Source organism: Fundulus heteroclitus, chromosome 5 (assembly GCF_011125445.2).
Source record: "Fundulus heteroclitus isolate FHET01 chromosome 5, MU-UCD_Fhet_4.1, whole genome shotgun sequence".
NCBI lineage: Eukaryota > Metazoa > Chordata > Actinopteri > Cyprinodontiformes > Fundulidae > Fundulus > Fundulus heteroclitus.
Window position 1 is genome coordinate 15313705 of NC_046365.1, and position 21360 is coordinate 15335064.

General features: G+C 37.1%; 1 protein-coding gene across 3 annotated transcripts in view; it reads left to right on the forward strand.

Annotated features, from left to right (window-relative positions):
• Positions 1-21360, forward strand: part of ctnna2 (catenin (cadherin-associated protein), alpha 2) — a 378523-nt gene that overhangs the window by 242607 nt on the left and 114556 nt on the right. For all 3 annotated transcript variants that reach the window (XM_036136991.1, XM_036136992.1, XM_036136993.1), the window contains one exon: positions 12230-12382. In XM_036136991.1, coding sequence (XP_035992884.1) covers positions 12230-12382 — 153 coding nt within the window. The remainder of the gene's footprint in view (positions 1-12229; positions 12383-21360) is intronic.

The window sequence follows — 21360 nt, forward strand, 5'->3', positions numbered from 1 at the left end:
CGTGTTCCTAATAAGCTTTAAAAAAAGTGTTCATGTTTAAAAGCTAGAAACATTCTTTTTCTGATAAACTTAGAACATAAATTATTTTGAAGATCATCATCCCATCCATCCATCCATGTTCTATGCATTAATCTATCTAGAGATAGATTAAGGTAATGTGCAATATGTCAAGCAATCATGCATCCATAGCAAAGAGCATTTCAAGTTTGCACAAGGCCTCGCACCCTTCCTGCGAAGATCCTGGCAGGATCCCCAGGGGGCTATAAGAAGCAATCAAATGCCTGGAGATCCTTAAAATATGTGTAATAAGAACATCTAAGTGATGCATACTTCTTAAGGAAATGCATCATTGCGTTTCACAATGTGCATCGACTTAACTGTCCTTAAAGGAGCAATAAGCTAAATGTCCTCCTTAGGTGCACTATTACACACTGTCTGTAGACCAAAACAAGGTGTGTGGCAAGCCACAACTCTCTCTCCCTCCACAATCTGAGCACCAGACCAGTTATATGCTTCAATCTTAAATTTTTTGTTAAAAAGAGAATTGCCCTGAATGCACGTGAGGATCATGGTGGGCAGCAAGGCTAACTATGTTAGCTCGGCTACCGACGGCTACTCTCCTCACAACAGTAACACCCTACCGACTGCCTATTAAACTCCAACAATTAACCCTCATGCCACAATTGTAGCATTCACTGAATCTAATCAAAATAGCAACACAAGTCTAACAAGACTGTAACACAAATTAAAACCAGCATTTGACCTAATGCTGTTACTCACTAGTCCACAGGAGAACAGCCAGCTCCGAGTCAAACTGGAGCTGCTTCTGCTCTCCAAATGCTCTCCACCTTGGAATCACGAGACCAATGTTAATCTTCAATTTGTCTCTCTCTGACAACTTCTTTGTTAAAGACCATTGTTTTTAGTGGTAAAATGGATCCTGTTTGTCTGCGGGTGAACGAGTAACTGTGGTTGTATTTGAAGGGGAGTGAGGGGCTAAGCCCTGAGTAGCAACTATTCACGTGTATAACATGCAGGTGCGTGGCCGGCCAGGCTATGTAAAGAAGAGACTACAGAACAATACAGAGAGACGGTGTGTGACGTCATACCATAGTTCATCTAAAAAGATACCTTTAATTCTTCACCAAAACATTTTGAGGTCTTTCTATCTAAAATAATGGCATTTTGCTTATTGCTCCTTTAAATATCAGTATTGTAAAATTAACATTCAAACAAAACAAAAAAATCTTGGTATTCTACATGTTATATTAGCAGTGGCAACAGACTTGCGCTATATGATCCTTACAAAGCAGAATTTACAACCATTGTTGCCCTTTTTAATTCAATTAAATTCAAAGCAATTTTAATTAATCCCGGAGTGAAATTAAATATTGTTGTAAGTCGTGTTATGCAGGTTTCTCTGGAGCTGTTGTAAATGTTGACGGCAGTGAGCAGGAAGGATCTTCTGTAGCCGTCTGTCTTACAGTGGATCCGAAGAAGGCTCTGACTGAAGACACTCTTGTTGTAGGAAAGTCAGATAAAGAGGATGATTTTTTTTATGAAAAATCCTTCTTTGCAAAATCATCTACAGAAGGTCTAGAGAAGTCCTCAGAATAGAGTCAGCCTTCTTTATTAGCTTGTAGAGTCACTGACTCTGATGCTACAAGAGATGATAGCAGAAGAGGGCACACTCTCCACAGCAGACTTATAGAAGATATGCCGTGTCTTGCTGCAAACACTGAAGGACCCACACTAATTTACTTTTGGGGGAAATGTGATACCTCTAGATGATAGAGTTTGAAAGTTTGAACCTTTTATTGTTCAGATTTGTTGAATTTACTGACACAGAAGTAACAGTGATAATCCTTTCTCAGCACAATGCAACAATGTCACAGCAACATCATGACTTCAATAGGACTGGGCTAATAATTTACGGTAAAGGTTTTAGTTGTTTAGAAAAGAGTCATCCCTCCTGAGAGAAAGCATCCACCCATTAGCACATTTAATTACATTCAGAATTTAACTAAACATCAACTGTGCATTGACTTTGAGCTGTCGTAACAAATTACAGATGTTAAATGTCAACATCAGCTAATGGGTAAACCTAGCATTCTTTAACACATTAATTAGCCCATCAACTGAAGCTTGAAAATTATCAATTCAAACTGGCAGTTGTTCCAGACATTTTAACAGCTCAGCTGATTTATGAACATAACAAGCCCAAATGGCTTTACATTAGAAGAACTGTCTAAATGTATCTATATTATTAATGGCTTAAGAATGATCCCACATAAATTTTAATTTGCAATAAGGTTTCAAAATATGTAACTGTATGTTGTTTATGAAAAATATTTTGTTAAATAATATGAATATATTACCCCCCCCCCCCCCCCCCCGCCACCCACAAAATTAAATTCCACTCACTCAGCTTGCATCAGTGTTTAACCTGAATGTAAAAATGGCTGTAATTCATAGTATGCATGTTTCTTCAAAGAGTTGCAGATGCTAATAGCATTAGGGAAGGAGGATCTTCTGCAGCGGTCTGTCTTATGTCTAATGGATCTGAAGAATCCTTCTTAGCACAATCATATCCAGAAATTCTAGAGTTGTCCCCACAACAGACACACTATTCTTTATTAGCTTGCTGAGCTTCTTTGAGTCAGTGGCTCTGATGCTACTACCCCAACAGATGGTGGCACACTCCTAGAGGTTATGCAGCATCTTGCTGCAAACACTGAAGTTTCCACAAGAAGCACAGTCTGCTTCGTACCTTCTTGTATGTGGCTTTACAGTTGCATCTCTAGTCCAGTCTATTGGCCAAGGAAACATCAAGGTATTTCTGTACCTCCACCACCTCCAGTCATTTAACCATTATGGAAATTAACTAAAATTTTATTTATATGACGCCACTTCACAACACATGTCATCCCAAGACACTTTACAAAGTCAAAATATATTAAACTGCTCTCCAGCTTCTTCTTCTACACTTCTTTGATGTCTCTTATCTTGACTTGCGTCTTTGTACTTCTTAATAAATCCCTGTCTGCATCCCTGAAGGCAATTTTGTTTTTACTGACCTTCTTTAAACCTATGTCAGCTTGTATGGTCAGAAAGCCTGGCAGAGAGATACTGGAAATGGGGATATGATCTTGCTGTAATGTCTGATTAAAACACATAATGTTGCATTCCAAATACTCTGGCTAGGTCCTTGTCCAGGCGTGGGGTTCATCCAACTTGTTTGCCAACAATCTCACATTACGTATCATAATCTGTAGAAGACATGGTTTGAACGTCCTTCTTATTTCTCTAATTTTTGTATCCACAACGCCTCCTTTTTAAGTTGTGGGATATGATGATTTAGTTGCACTACTATTTGATCTTTTGGGTTTTTAATCAGCTGCTTTTGCATCATAACAAATGTCCAAAAGTTAAAAAAGGTTTTAGCAAAAATCCTTCCAGCCGCACAGCAAAAAATTAAAGGTTTAAAACGAACATATTGGAACAAACATAAAATGCTGCCAACTTGAGTGCTGCAAAATCTGTTGTAGAAATACAAAGTAATTCTGTGGTTGAAATGCTTTCTCAATTCTTTCTCCGAAAGCAATATGTCTCTATCAACCAAAGAAATGGAAAAACTGCCCAGGTGAAGTAATAAGTAAAATGTGTTGTCAATGTTGACTTCAAAAGGCATTTCTTAAGATAATGCATTATTTGTCCATGCAAAATCCATTTGATTAACCAGCATGCTACATTTAACTGCTGCATATGTTCAAAAGTCTTAGCAAAGGAGAAGCATAGTTGTTATTAGACTTGTCAGGTCTCATCACCAAGCTTCCCTTATTTGAATGCATTGGATTCCCCCAGGTGCTTTAGGTTCATATCACAGTCCAGAATATGCATGTCAGTTTAATTGGTCATTTTACATTGACGTGCGACTGTGAATTCATATCATTGTGTTTATTCGTGAAAGCTCAGTAATGGACTATATGATGTTACCATTCTCTAACTCAGTGACGGCACCCTGCAACCCTATAACAAAAATAAAGCATGCATTGAAAAATTTATGGATTTTAGTATGCCTTTAAGCAACAATGCAGGTATCAGAAAGATGCTGCCATATTTTCTATAAGTAAAAAGAGGCTTAACTATAAATTTGACAGTAGAGTGTGAAGATTCAAACAGAGCAGAAAGGACATATATAGAATAACCCTGTTCTACAGCATTAGTGTCAATATTTAAATATTGTTCTCCCTTTAATTAGTATTCACCATAACTCCAGCCCAGCAAAGCTCTCTGAAATGAGCCATGTGTTGTACTCCCTGTCATCTTGTCTGTAATGAATCTGTCTGTCAAGTGATCTCTTTGGGCCATGTTCTGACTGATTGCTGTTTCCTAGATTCCCTATGGCATAACTGCCTCACAAATTCTGGCCCATATGTTACTTTTGTCTCTCTGTCACCCCCTCTCTTTCTGCTTAAAGATCCTGGAATCATTTCAGTTTCTGCTATTAGTTTGTTGATTAGTGCAGCTGTTTTTTAATTGTTGAGGGTTTTCTGTTAAGGAGAAACAGCTGTCCCAAATCTTCTGAGCTGGAACTGTTTCGTGCAGATTATATCTATCCACTTTCCTATTTTCTCTTGGCCACTTTTAGCAAGTGTTTTGCAGCTAATAAAAATGTAGTGCTTATTTTTACAAAATAAAAATAAAAACCCTACAACAACCAAACCTTTAATGAACCAATCTAATGTTGATTACTTGCTGCAAAGACATAGTTACATGACTTAGCTATTTACTAAAGCATACCTTAATGCACATGATGTTTACTTATACTCTACTTTTTTGTGCAAAATTATTTTTGCAAGCACATAAATAATTTATTTGCTCTTATTCAAATGATTCCACACTGATAGATTCATTCTCAGAGCCCAATTCTGTCAGAGGTCTCGTTGTGGTAAAAATAATTCTTCCTACTTACTGCAGCAAAGCTTTGCTCAAGGCCAACTTTGCTTTTTTCGCTATATGTTTTTTTTGTGCTAAGTAAACAAAGTCACAGATAAAAAAATATATGGTTTGATGCAGACATTCAGCTAATTTAGAAAATGCAATTAATATTTTGTGGAGGCTGTTCTTTTTTCTTTTCTGACATAGTATAATCCAGTGATCTTTATTTGTTACTGTATTAACTAAAAAAAAAACATACAACAGCATTATAAGTACACTGTATTGCCAAAACTACTTGCTCTCCAAGACTTTTAAAGACTTTTTAAGGTCTTATATTATTTAAATTTAACAACCCGTAGATACCCTGTAGAATAGTGAGGGGTGCTGGTGCCTATTTCCAGCACTCAATGGGCAAGAGGCAGGGTACACCCTGGACAGGTCACCAGTCTGTCACAGGGCAACACAGAGACAAACTACCATTCACACACACCTAAGTAGAATTTAGAGACACCAATTAACCTAACAGTCATGTTATTTGTGTTTGGATAATTTAATACTGAGGAAATTTACTGTGGGTGGAAGCCAGAGTATCTAGAGAGAACCCACACATACAAACTCCATGCAGAAAGACCCAGGGTCAGACTCAAACCCAGGACCACCTTGCTGCAAGGCAACAGAGCTACCCACTGCGCTACTGTGCAGCCCACCATATTCCTCTAAAACAAAAATATTTTTCAGAGTAATCAAACCGTGCAAGAGTGCTTTACTTGCAAGCTCCCTTAAAATGAATGTGCAAAGATGAGTTTTACAAGACATTTTTTTTTCCCGTTCATGGTCAGTCAGTCCCTCTTTCCGCTTCTCCCTTTGCCTTTCACACATTGTCCTACGCTCTTTGATAAATATCATATATGAGAGCTATTACTTAATTTTTGATTTGCACAGGCTGTTTCCCCTCAGCCATGAGTCCAGCCACTTATATTGTGATTGCTCTTGACATTTTAATAAGAAACTTTCCTGAGCTGACCCCAAAGTACCCACCGCAAAGTGTTCTGAATCTCAAGTGAAACCTAACAGAAGCTGAAGTACGACTGTAAACATCCAGAAATCCACCACAGTGTTCGCTCGGAAATTCAGATCCTTCCTTTTTGCATTTGGGAGAGCTCTGCTGAGCTCCAAACAAGTGGAGATGCTGTACAGTCTGAATCCATGTGTATACTCATGATAATTCAGACTCCATTTCTTAGAACCCTTTGAACACAATTGCATTTCTTTGTTTCGAGTCACATGCTGATCATAGTGGTTGTTGGTAACAGCCTCCCCCAGGCTTCAGCTTTCATGAGAAAGCAGGTTCCTACAAAATACAAACAATTCCCCCGTTAAAAGGAAAATGTGTAAAATTAATGCTAATCTTATCTTTGAAGACTGTATCTAGCATTGCTGTATCAGGGGCTACAGAGATTCTCCTCCGTCAGGTTTTGTAAGGAAAAGATGCCTTTTTTAAATGAATTTAGTAGCAGCTATTTTTTTTATTATTTCTCGTGGAACTTAAAACATTATCAATTATCTTCTTCTTAGAGGTTGACTCTAAATGAAACCCAAAGTTACATTTAAAACTGTGTATGTGGTCACAACTTGAATACTATAGTTGCAGTGATAAATGAAAGCATATTCTTTTGCTCAGGTTTGTGGTGATTAAGGCTGATAAGGTGATAAGTTCAACACTCAGACACAATCTAAAATACAAATGGATTTTTCTTATTAAGGGTGAAAGCACATTGTAGAAAGCAAACTCCACAGTTTAATTCTACTACAGGATCCTCAAACTACTGAATATCTCACCTAACACGATGGTAGATCAGTGTTTTGAAATCTCAGTCCACTGGTATTCATACATTCCATTGCAAAAGTAATAATACCCCTTGAACCTTTTCATACTTTGTTACAATACAACCAAAATCTTTTTAGAGTATTTTATGTGCACATATTCTTGTATTCTTCTTAAGTTGATAGAAAATACTACATGATATTTAGAAATACACTTATAACATATGCATATGTCCCTGTGTGTTATTATTTTGTATACTTAGACCCAAACAGTTTGTTTTGAAAATAGATGTGAGTGGCATGTGATTGTCTTGCCAAAGAGTCTGAGTTGGATGGTAAATTCTTTGAACTTTGACTGGGCCATTCTCATTCTAAAACATGAATATGCTTTGATCTAAAACAAATCCGCCGCAGTTCTGGCTGTATGTTTCGGGTCGTTTATTCCTACTTGCTTTTATTCTGTTTTCCTTTTTTCCCCCCTGTATTTTAATCATGTAAAGCACTTTGCATTGTCTATGTACTGAAATGTGCTATACAAATAAATTTCCCTTGCCTTGCCTTGCTTTGCTGGAAGTCGTCCAGCATCCTAAAACTAGTCTTCTTCAGAAATTGTGCCGTAATTAGCTCCACCCATCTTTTCATCAACTTGAACTGACTTTCTTGTCCCTGGTGAAGAAAACCACCTCCAAAGTATGATGCCAATACCATGTGTCAAACGCAGGGATGATATAATCAAGGTCATGTGCAGTGTTAGTTTTCCTTCACACATGTTTTTTTGCATGTAGCCCAAAAAGTTCTATTTCGATTTTATATGAACATATTCATTTTCCACATAATTATTATGTCCCCTTTATGGTTTTAAATTGGACTTATTGCTTCGGAAAACAGCTTTCTTCTCCCATTAAGGCCAGATTTGTGGGAAGCACAAATTGTCCAGTCACCTGAACTGTGGATCTCTGCAGCTCCCTCAGAGTTACCATTGGCCTTTTTTTATCGATGTGTTCCTTACTAATTTCCTGTTGCGCAATGAATTTTCAATCATCTGGTGATGAATTGAATAGGATTGTGACTGGCTCAGAAATTGGAATGTTATTTCATAATATAACCCTGTTTAGCCACAACTTGTTCATTGACCTGTCTGCTGTTGTCCTTGGCCTTCATAATAGCATAATAACATAAAAGCTTTCAGATTTTAATTTTAACTGTGTGGTTGAAATTAAATTTATTGTAATGAGATTAATGTATTTACCATGAATACTTTTATAACACACTGCAGGCGCAGAGACATGATAATTTTGGTGTTAACTATTTCTACATTCAATTCAATTCAGTTGAATTTTATTTATATAATGCCAATTCAAAAACAGGTGGTCTCAAGGCACTTTACAAAGTCAAATTCAATCAAATCATACAGACAGACTGGTCAAAAAAGTTAATTATTTAAGGAAACCTAGCAGACTGCAGCAAGTCAATTGAGAGAAATAGATCTTGATGTCCTCCAACAGCCTAAGTCTATACCAGCATACCTACAGAGATAGCTCAGGGTAAACTAAGCCATTCTAACTAGTAGCTTTGTCAAAAAGGAAAGTTTTAAACCTAGTCTTAAAAGTAGACAGGAGATCAACTGCCTCTCATTCTACTTTTAGAGACTCTAGGAACCACCAGTAGACCGACAGTCTGAGAGTGAAGTGCTCTGTTAGGAACATGTGGGGTAATCTCATGTATGAGGCAATACATGACATTTTAGAGCCAAATTGTGGGAATAGTTGACACGTGAATGCACGATGTGGAACAGGGGTATAAAGAAGGGAAAAGGTTAGAAAGTTAAATCCATGTCTGCCAAAAGGTTGCTCCTTATTGTTTTGTCATCCTATTAAGTCAGAATTTCTGTGAGGAATTATACTTTGCCTCACCAAATGAAGAGAGGTCTTCATCTCACACACACACTGTTGGTTTTGACACATACGATAGTGTTTATCTCCCTACACAAAGGTTGGCAAGTTGAGATATTTAAGTCTGTAAAGAAGAATATTCTTTATTCAACCAGATAGTGTAGCGCTATATTGCTGTTTCTAGGCACTAAGTTTTGAATAGATATATAATTTTCAAATGGATTCAACTTTCAAATGTTTCGACTGAGCTCTCTTGCGAAACCAGACTTGACAGAATGGTTGAAATTTCCAGTCTCAGCTGTGTGAAGAGTTTTAGATAAATTATGAGCTAAAATATTACAAGGTTTTGCCCACGCTAAAAGTTTCATCACTATGTTTAATACCACATGAATGATACATTTTTAAAGCACTTTAATGTTTGTTGCTTGATTAATATGTCATGTGATATTACCATCACCTACAAAACTTGGCAGTCAAAATATTTCTACAAAACAAAAGGCGCTACTGTAAAAGCATGAGCCGCTGTGGCACTGTTCGACTATGGAGACAAATAGCTTCCCCACAAACCTATAATGAGCAGAGCCTGTGCTATATATTGGAATTCCAGTTCTATTTCCTTTAAGTGTTAGTGAAATACAGAGGGAGTGTTAGAGGACAGACAGTGGGAGGGAAGTATTGAGGGAGGTGAGATCTGAAATATTGAAGATGGATTTCTGTGGGAGTGGTGTGTGGGCATTAGAATGCTGATGGTGCAGGAGAGACTGCAACTTGGGAAATCACTTGTCTGTATCATCCTTCCACTCAAATTCACAACCAGAATCTGTTTTACTATTGGGTATTCATGACTATGCAGGGACTGGTATCATTGTATTACTTTTTTATGTGTTATAGTAGTACCTAGCTACTGTATGGGTGCTATTATTTGAAAATTTGCACAAAATTGTGCAAATTGCAGTCTGTTCTTCTTTTCCGGATCTGTATATGCCACAATTAATTTTTCAAAATGTTTAACATCCACTTAGTTGAAAACAGCAAGACATAATATTTCTGACCATGCTAACATATTTTGCCAATGGAGCAGTGGCAACGTCAAACAAGTTTGTTCATGCATATCATCTCTTACACTTGGCAAAATATAGCATGCTAATGATTAGCTTGAAGGGCCTAGCTCAGAAAAACCTAGGTTAAAAAAAAAAAAAAAAAAAAAAAAAAACATAATCTGTTGCTTTTGCAGCTCCTGTCAACTTGCAAACTGTTTTTGGTGACAAAACTAAAATTCTTATAATCACTTTTCTGTGTAGAGATTTGTGAAAAAGTTTATGGTGCGTTTGTGTGGCTTAGACAACTGAAGTTATGTAAAACACCATTATGTGGAGGTCCTTTTTGCGCATGCCTGAAACTACCAACTGTGCTAGAAACAACAATAATAGGACAACTCAAATGATCTATTATAATATTTACATATTAAAGAACTAGCACTATGCTGGGATCCTCTTCTTGTGCCAGTGTATGATTATGCCTTTGCTAACACAGAATCTTGTCCACATTGGTCCTCTGGGTTCTCTGGTATTGTCTTTGAAGATTAGATCTACAAAGTATACCAACCCCATTAGCTGCAGACAAATAAAAATTATGTTAAATATATAATTTCCTTATATTAAAATGTCATATATTCGTTATCATCAAAATGATTAATGAAAACTATTGGAACTTTTTCATAGCTATTTTGCAGAATGGGCTGTAGTAACTAAACTGACTAATGAATGCATAAATTGAATCCATATTTAATCCACTGCTTGTTTTTTAGTCTTTTGTCAGAACTGTCAATCCTCTTACATTATGTTTTTATAAAATAGGCCTACCATAGACACATGCAACTATTATCAAAATTAGGTTTTTGCTGGTGAAGGAAATGCAGCTTAATGTACCAAGAGATAACAAACAAATTACAATGAAGCTGCTTTCATCAGAACATGCATCCACTTTGATGTCATTTTAGTATGTGGTGTGACAGCATTTATTTCCACCGTGGGTGACATCTATCTTGAAGTTGCTATAATGTTAGAAGAGTCAAACATTTAAAAAAAGCTGTGCCTTATGCTTTCTGACCCCCCACACAATCCTTTATATTTCAGAATTAACCCAAACTGGTGCATCCCACAATCACATACACCAATATTACATCACCATTAACAGGGTACATAGATAAGTCTGGCAAAGCAAGATTTCTGTCTACTTCAATTCCTCACTCTTCTTTTCCAGTTTTAGGATTGCAAGATTACACATTTGGACTAATGCACCTCCCATCTTAAGCTTGGCAAAAAGGGTGTAATGTTCACATCTCAAAAACGCCAGAGTAAATCACCCTTTTTTTTCTCCAGTAGGGCATTTTATCATCCTGCATTGCATTTAACACGAACATATATCTTTTAAAATCAGTTATCTAGAAGTGTCAAGGGAGTGCTTAAGAAGTGTGTGCTTTGCAGTGTTTAGATGCCTTAGAAGACCTGTCTTGCCCACTCAGTATTGTGAATGCAAGACTGATCAGTCACTGTCGCTTAAAATGTACTTTTCTTTTATTCATTTCCTCCATCCATCCATTATCTATACCCGCTTCTCTGTGCAGGGTCGCAGGGTCTGGTGCCTATCTCCAGCAGTCATAGGGTGAGAGGTGGGATACATCCTGGACAGGTCCCTAGTCCATCACAGGGCAGCATAGAGACACACAGGACACACAGCTATTCATGCACACACTTGCACCTAAGAGCAATTTTGAGAGGCCAGTTGACCCCTAACAGTCGTGTTTTTGAACAGTGGTAGGAAGCCGGAGTACCTGGAGAAAACTCACGCATGCACAGGGAAAACATGCAAACTCCCTTGCAGAAATACCCCAGGCTTTAAACCCAGGACCTTGTTGCTGCACCTGCACCAGTGGGAACTCCACATCATTTCAAATCTTATTTCAAAATTAGAGCAGTGTGTTGTTGTTAGAAATCTTTGCATTATTAGTAAATTATGTCTCACCGTCTTTCAATTTAAGGTGCAGGAATGTATGTGAAAGTTTAAGACGTTAAGAGTGTCAGTAATCTCAAAATAAATGTGTTAAAACGGTAGGAATAATTTAATTTATTTGTTAGAGTTGGTTTCACAGGAATAACGCCCTCTTTCTGTAGCAGTTTCTGTATAGCTATTGTGGCATTTAATCAGATATCCCACCTACTGAGACCAAGGATCATTTGCCATCTAATAAAACAAGCAGTCCCTAGCCAGTTTGGTACAAAATTATTCCATAAACAAAGATGTAAGTCACGGTGACTGCCACTATAAAAGTCTTTGTGGGAAAAAATATCACCTTACAAGAGTTTTACATCTCTTCCATTTGATGGCTGTCCTTTTTTTTTCACACACTCTTCCCTTCTGCTATGCCTTTTACTCTCTTCATTTCTCTCATTATTACTACATCAAATTCTTTACACTGCTAAGTGATGCATATACAGCCTAGTTTTAATGCGGCAAAGTCATCTTGACATATTAATATTGAGACTGTTTCTTTCTCTTTCTCCTTGTTGTAGCTGAGGAAGGCAGTGATGGACCACATCTCAGACTCTTTCTTGGAGACCAACGTTCCCCTTCTGGTGCTTATCGAAGCGGCTAAGAGTGGAAATGAGAAGGAGGTCAAGGAGTATGCCCAGGTGTTCCGTGAACATGCCAACAAGTTGGTGGAGGTCAGTCATGGAATAAATCATTTGTGATAAGCCCCTTGGAAATGTAGACAGTTTTATTTCCCATGACCATGATAACTCAAGTTTCTATATAGACATCAAATGATACCAGTTTACAATACATGGTTTTCTTAAAAGTAGTATTTTTTTTTAAGTTATCAAAGTCCATGAAACTGCCTTATAGGAAAATTTCAAACGAAACATTCCCTTGTTGCAAACCTACCTTGAAAACTTGAACTGAAAATAACTTTTTGCACACCGTTTCACACATACATTCAGTTTTTATGTTTTAAGGGAATAATAAAGGTTTTCATATAAAATCTACCAAGAACGTCAACAGAAAAAAGGCAAGAATGCCGCTATGAATGTTCTTTTAGTTGTGATTTATTAAATGTCATTCGGCTTTTTTTGTGATTACTCTTTGATCATTTTCAGAAATGTGGTCAGTTTCTAATTTTAAATATTTAAAATGATGAATCAATGTAATAAAGGTTAGCCAATGAAAAAAAAATCCTCCCAGATAATTGGTGATGTTTGTGATGCATGTTTGCTGTGTGGGTTAAGTACAACCAAGTCTTTCAACACCAAACCCAACTTTTGTGACCTCTAACCTGTTTCATTCTACAATTGGCTTTGTATCTAGCTGGATCCTTAGTCCCATCAGCTCTGACCAGTTTGCCTGTTCCTTATGAAGTAAAGCATTTCCCTAAGATGTTGTTGCCACTACAATATTTCACCTTTTTGGTTTGGGTTTTATTTTCAGGGTGATGTGACGTATTTCTTCTACACACAGTGATCTGCATGTAGACTAAAAAAGTAATGTTTTTTTTCTTATCCTGAACAGAGCACCTTCTTTCACATATTCTTGTGTCCCCTACATGGTTGGGGCTTTCGATAAGCAAATACTATTTTCTTAAAGGAGCAATAAGTGATATTTCACTACTAGGTGGGACTTAAGCACCGTCTGTAGACCAAAACAAGATGTGTGTCAAGCCACGCCTCTTTCTACATCCAGTCCGGCTGCAACTATGGCACCCATTTCCCTTCCACTTTTAAGCCGTCGCCTCATATTTGCATAATTGCAAAGGGTAAATTTACAGCAAAACAGCATCACCCTTTGAAGGAACATGTCATTTCATTCCCAACCAAGCAGTTGAACACTTACTACTTATCAGGAAAATGCCACCTTTAAATGAGGACATTGAAGAATAGGTTACTGTATTGTGGTCTAAAACTGGTTACCCACAGCATTTATATAACAACTGGATTTGATGCCTTGCAGAACACAAAGGTGTTGCAATGAGGGAGTAGATATTGCTACCACTACTGATTTGATAAACGCAATGTATACACAGTGGTTTCCATTTATCTTTTAATCATCCACTTGATTACAGATTTGGTTCATTTTTAATTGTGATGTTATGCTATAATGCATGGTATCAAGTTCTATTCTGCAAAGAAATGGTAATTGAAATCCTTATTACAACCCTTTTTAACACAATGTTGCTTAAAACAGAAGCCCACGCTTCCTGTGGCATCAGCTAAGAGAGTAGTGATTTGTGTGCCCTTTTGGTCTCCCTGGGCTGTTTGCTGATGAGATTGATGCTACGCTCTGAGTTGGTTCTTTGCATCTCACAATGTTAAAGCTTTGTTTAGCCCAAGGACATTTGAGGTATGTTGTTTTCTGATTAGTGAAAAAAAGATAGAAATCTCGCTTTGGTTTCCCCCAGTAGTTGATTCAATGTAATGAAGTGATTTGAATCTATATCAAAATATGTTGAACATTTTGCTCATGTTTCACCCTTTCCAACCTTGTTGCTTGGAACAAGCAACAAATTTGATAGCCATAATTTATGCTGTGACTTTGGCATTTTTAGCATTTGCTGCGCTGTCTTCTGTTGTATTACAAAGAACAATTAAATACATGTAATAAATTGACACGCTGCAAGCTGTAAAGTCAAACAAAGCCCAGATATGGAGAAAACACCAACAGCCGCATACCTTCGGCCTGATGTGCAGGATAGTTTTGGATTTGGTGCCACCTCCGGTGATGGGAGTAGAAAAGTAGAGTGGAATGGAAACAATAAAGCTACAGTGTCACCTGAAAGCACAAAGAATAGAGTTAAGTAGAAAGGAACAACTTCTTCTCTCAGCAGGATTCAGCTTCTTGTATATAGGAGGCGGTACATGTTGTCCACACCCATTAAGTATGACTCAGAGCTGGGGAGAAGGACACACATCTGCAAATTACTCCTAGCCTCAGCTAAGTTGGTTGAATGCAGTCTTTACCAGCCAAACTGTCAAATAAAAGCCCTGGCATGAAATTTATTGATGAATAAGACAAAGAGTAAGTGAAAGCGTGAGCATCAGGCGATTCATAGCCCTGCTCTGCAGTTATGCTACACAGCAAATTTGGGAGGTGAGTTTTTAGTTGTGTTGTTATTAAATAGTGCGGATGTCTTTTCTATGAATTCCTGCTTTTTTGTAAAGAACGGCTGTATTAATTAAATGATCTTTGCAAGTTATGGATCAGTGCAATGTGCGTTGGTGCAGTAAAACCCTCTGTTCAAAGCAAACTTCTCCCAAGGGACACAAATACAGATCATTTGACTCTGAGCTCTGCTGTCTGAAAAGCCAGACAGAATAAAAGCAAAATGAAAGCCAAGTCAGAATACTGTTGTTTTCTACCAATTCAGGGATCAGAGCTTCAAGAACTATTTCCCTCTGTTATAGTTTGTCAGTATACAGCAAACTTAAAACCTTGTTACATAAAGCCAATACACGTCAGTCCATTTCAGTTCTTAAAACTAAATTCTCTGTGTGCTGAAGGTTTTGACAAAGGCAGGAATTTTGTATCGTAGCATAAAGAATTTTTTTTAAAGTGATTTCACGTTGAGCTGTGTGACTACGTTCCGAATAAAACTTCTATGCAATCAGTTTTCTGAGTTTTTTGAACAGTAGTAAAAAAATAAAAGAAAATAAGCAATATCTCCATAGTTACCGTATAACAATTTCTGTCGGTTTTAAGCTAGGATTGTCAGAATAATAAATTAATGCACAACTGCCCGATTCGTTCAGGGTTTTTTTTTGTGACTAATTGGTATGCCCTTTAGCATACAGTGATGGTCATGTGTGTTTGACACTGCTACTATGTGTAAAAAGCGCTAAACTGCATCTTCTAATGCAGTAGAAAGAACAGCAATTATTCCCAGATGGAAATTATTTAGAAAATCTAACATTTACTATCAACAAATGAGTGTATTAATATTATTATTATATAATTTATTATTATATATTTATCATTACCCCAAACAATCACTTTGAGCATAGAAAAAACATACAAACAAGAAAATCTAAAAAAAGTGTTTTTTTGTTGGACTGATTTAAAAGTAAAATCTGTTTAGTAAAAGTAGAAAACTGTCTCTGCTGAATTGCCAAAGATAAAGGCCTCATATATGAAGGGTTCCTACGTGGCTGTCCCAGTTCCAGCTTTTTAGGAACCTAAGGTTTCCTAAAATATATGACATTATATAAAAGTTCTGATTTTAGCTATCACAAACACACTATTATTCCTTTTCAAGACCGAAGTAACTCAAAGACAGTAATTCTCACGATGACGTTGAACCAGAGATTTTTCGGGTTAAAATGCAGTATATGTGAAGGTTGGTGTGAAACAGAACCCGATCTTTAGCCAAAAACATTGATTTCTTTAACAGGGTTTATTGACGGGCCAATGAACAAAAACAGGATCCAAAAACAAGGGTAAGGCAAACATCCAGACACACTTGACGGAACAGGCGAACTGACTGGGCAAAAACAAACAGAACAGGTTATCCAAAAATAGAAACAAGGTGCTGGGAGCTCTTACCAAAAACAGAGACTGCAAAGATGGAGGAACAGGTGCATTAGAGTATGACGTACCGACAGATAACTTAGGAGGGAGTGAGACTTAAATAAGCAGAGAAACAGGTGAGCGGAGAGCACTAATTAACCACAGGCAGGTGGAAACAATAACGAGACTGACAGAAGGATAAAACTAAGACCGAGAATAAACTCTAAGCACAGAATAAGAACTAACACAAAGACCGGACTACTTAAAACAATACACAGACTAAACAAAACCCTAAAACAAGACAGAATCTACAAAGGAAATAAACCCAAAAGCATGAGAGAAGCAACACAATCAAAAACTAAACCAAAACCAAAAAACAGAACATTACAGTATAGGGAAATTCTGACTCATTGAAAAGACATGTCGATTACCCAGAGCACTGAAGGGTAACATGGGCTTTTCCAAATAAAACTGACGGCATTCTGCAGTCTTAATTTTGATAAGACTGCAGAATGCTTTGTCCGTAATGCTCCATTTGAGCACTGTTCTGATCTGTACTTCTTAATTACATGTAGACCTCCAGATTTAGGGCCTTTTTGTCTAAGTGATCAAAATCAATAAACAATGTGCATTAACTTCACATTAACACATTAACTTATCTGTCAGATTTATTTATTTTTTATCGTGTAAAGGAAACTAAGTAAACTTATGATTTAAGGTTTACAATAATGAGTCAAAAGAATATTCCTGAATGAATGCTATTTCGGGACTTAGTTGGTGCAAAACATTTATAGCAATGACATAGTTGTCATTGGTGATTATTTTGAGTCTGTTGTGTGCAATGCAGTTTCTATACTATGTAAGTATTTGCTGTATTTGCCAAATGATGAAAAATTCTATCTTTTAAAGGTCAGAGCTATAAAACAAATGCAAATATATTTAAAATGTGATGATTCACAGTCATCATTCCAGCATAATAGAAACTGCAGACATCGCACAGCAATGAGAAATGTAACACACAAAATGTACAAAAGTGCTTAAAAGATGTTCATTTGTCACAATAAGCATCTAAACTACTAAACAAGTTACCTTGCTTAGCTTTATATATATATATATATATATATATATATATATATATATATATATATATATATATATATATATATTCGCCAGCTAAGTTGGTTGAATATTTTAGGCTGCACCATGGGGTTGTCAGTATCACTGTCACTGTCATCATCATGTCATCATCATTTTTTGTTCAGTCATAGATACAGTCATCATACCAGACACCATCACAGTCCTTTAGTTTATTAGGGTAATTAACATCCCAATCGATCTGTCTGCAGTCATCTTTTTGATGTCAGAGAGCCATTAGCTTGAAGTTGGGACATGATCAATGACTCCAGGAGCTGCCTATCATCATATCTGCTAGATTTCAGTATCTCATTTGACAATCTCTTCAACGTTTTTTTTTTTCTTATGCATTTGAGGGTTAAAATTAACTCACTATTTTAGCCCTCTGAGCCACCAAGAAGGTGGTAAGACAGCAGAGTTAACAAGTAGCTGTGAACTTCGGAAGGCTGTTAGTGCTGCTTCCACTCCCCCACGTTCACATTACACCCACTTTACAAACTTTATTGTCTTTTTTTGACATGTTATGTGATAGACAAACAGAAAGTAATGCATAATTCTGGGGTGGAAAGGTTTTCAAAAAAAAAATTACAAAGCACAATCACACAAAAGGTTTGTGCGTATTTGGATTAAGTCTGTAGTTGTGATCTAATAAGGACTAAATGCTTTGCCTGTTTAGATTTGTAAATTAGCATTAGGTCAGTCCGAGTCAGTGAAGAGCATCTGTGAACATTGATGTTCAAGTTCTGTCCTAGATTATCTATTGAATTTAAATTTTTACTTTTTGGGCCATTCTAACACTTCTAGAGAGTGAACCTAGCCCATAATCTAAACTCAGTTGAAACTTCTAACAAAGACTTTCGTTTATCAGTATTTCTCTGTATTCAGCTCCATCCATCTTCCCATCCAATTTGATCCCTTTACTGATGAAAGGTATTTCCTAAGTAATATTCTTCCAGCTCTGTGGTTGTTGTTTAGCAATTAATTCAGTAAACTCTTGTTGTTATGTCAACCTTATGTGCATCATCCATCAATACACCAGGAATGTTTCATGTACCATGTCGTTTAACAGAATCATTTTTGGTGACCTGACCTATATTTCTTTTAACCTTGAGCTTTTTATTTGAACTACACATGGATAGTTACCTGTGAGGACTCTTGTTGCAATGAAGTTAACATAAGTTTAAAAAAGACAAACCAAAACAACAATCTAATCCCTTTTTATTTTGTACTGTTAATAAAGCGACATCACTACCCACTCTTGATGGCAGTGAACTGCATGTCTACCCAAATGTATGTAATAAATTTTCCCACAGCTTTCCTGTCTCATTCAACATCCTTATATACAGGATGATAATTTTCATTAATCTTCATACCTCCCTCTTTCATTGCCATTGGAAACTGAGCTCATGATTAAATTAGGCAGCCCCACAGCAGCTTGGATAAGATGAATATCTAATCTTTTAAAGTTACCAAGGCTTCTTTTTATTGCCACTGCAACCATAATACATTTGTGCCAGCAATTCTTGAACATCCAAAGGACGTTACGCTCCATAGCTATTCTAATGTCAGGCTAAGATTTTTCTCTGACCTTGACTCAGTGTGAGACTTTTGTGTTGCTAGGGACTCGTCTGCAGGTTCTGCACATTTGGCATGTCTCTAAAACATCTTGCCAATTAATTTATAACTATCTGTAGAGTTTTTCACTGTTTGGACAAGTCAATGTTTTACGTGTGAAATGTGTCCTCCTTAATCAGTTGGGTTTTATGGTTATACATATGGTTATACATCAACAGTTTTACTATTATCTTAAACTCTAAATGCTGTATACTGCTTTGCCTGTGACATAAATTGGGTTTTTAATAATAATATGGTTAATGTCATCAGATATGTTAACATTTCTTCTAATAAGTGTGTCTTTTTTATGCAAATTCAGCTTTGTCACCCCAAAATGCTTTAAAACCATGTCATGTTGCAGATAAATAATTTTCTTCACTAATGTAACACTTCACAAGCAGATGATCAGTATATACGAGACGGTGAGTTTTTGCTCTATCATTAACAGAGCAAAGATAGTCAAGATGTGTTACAAAAGCAGACTAGGTAGGTGCTAAATGAGTTTTCTATTCATTGTATCCTTTCATTTGCTGGTACTATATATAAACAAGAGTGCCTGTTAGACACAAAGACATTACACCGCATCTATTAGTGTATGCTTGTTACTTAAATTTGTTTTGATTTCAAGTTTTTCTTTCTTTTTTTTGACACTTTCGTATCCATCAGTCATCTGAAAGCCAGACATCTAAGGTGCCCATTAGCTTCTTTGTTATTATAGCATACTGTCATTTTAGTCTATTATAGATCCATCAATAATAAGTGATGAAAGAAAATATATGAGAGAAATCCTGTTGAAAAATCATATAATATCGCAATAATCACATTACAACCACAAACGTTATTGTGTTTTACTGGGCTTTTATGCAAACATGTGTGTTGCATTGTTTTATATATATCCAACTCCTTTAAATTGAATACTCCATATGATTATTAAATAAGAGTCTGCTAGTGTTTAGTTTAGTCCTAGTACAAACAGAGCTGTTGTGAAAAGGCAGTGGTCAGAGCGTCCGATGGCGCCCCCTGTATAAAGAGAGGACCAAGTTCAGTCTTCCTGGATCTCCTGTAGTCCATTATGACCTCCTTGGTGTTGCTGGTGTTCAGGTTGTTCCTGGAGCACCAATGTGTGAGATTGTAGACCTTCTCTCTGTAGTGGGTCTCATCATTGTTGGAGATGAGACGCACCAGTAGTGTCGTCAGCAGACTTAACCTTTGTGTTTGTGGGGTGTATATATCAGAACAGTCATGGGTGAAGAGGATGAAGAGACCAGGGCTTAGGAGACAGCCCTGTGGCGTCCCTGTGTTGAGAATCAGTGGAGCCGATGTGTGTTTCCCTATCCTCACCACCTAGGGCCTGTTCATGAGAAATTCATTGATCCAGGAGCAGAGAGGTGTGGATAATCCCATGTTGTGGAGCTTCTGAGACAGCATGTATGGGAGCTAAAGTCCACCAAAAGCATCCATAAGTGTTGAAACACTGTAGTTGAGTCAGAAATAGATGGAATGCTAACGATACGCTGTCCTCCGTGGAGCGATTATCCCTGTAGGCGAACTGCAGGCTGTCCAGGCCAGCAGGGATGGTATCATTGATGTGTTGTAGGAGGATACTCTCGAAGCACTTAACGATGATGATTAAAATCTGATGTGGAGTTAAACTGAATGTTTCAGAGGAGTCATCATGCAGGTTTACGTCTACATTTCCAATTTCTCATTTATTCTCCAACATTAGCGTACACATAGGTCAGAGTTGCTATGAGGGGCGCACATTTTCACATCAAGTTTTTTTTGATAGATCCCAACTTTTGTGTGGAAAGAGACGTATGCACATTTCTTGTTTATAATTCACTGAACGGCTTAACACCAAAATACATTACAGACCTGTTGAAGCTGTATCAACCTTCCAGACAACTCAGATCTTCTGGTTCTGCTCTATTCTGCATACCGAGAACCAAACATGGAGAAGCAGTATTCAGCTTCTATTCTCCACAATCTGGAACAAACTTCCAGAAAAGTGCAAAACAGCTGAACCACTGAGTTCCTTTGAATCAACACTGCAAACCCACCTGTTTAGAGTTGCTTTCAACTCATCATAACAAGGCAAGGCAAGGCCATTGACCAACATATTTGAGGTATATTGATATTTTCACTTGATACAATTGCAGGTTTGCTGCTGGTCTACTGGGGACTGTTTGATGTTTTTATGTTTTCATGATGTAAAGCATTTTGAACCGTCTTGCTGCTGAAATGTGATATACAAATAAACTTCATGAAACTTGATATCAATACCGCCATCAAATATTTATTACAATCATAATGTATCTGTGGTGGTGAGCTTCTGGAGGGTGGCTGAACTTCTTGTCATCACCATAATCTTTTAGCTTTCACCACAGATTTTGGATCAAAT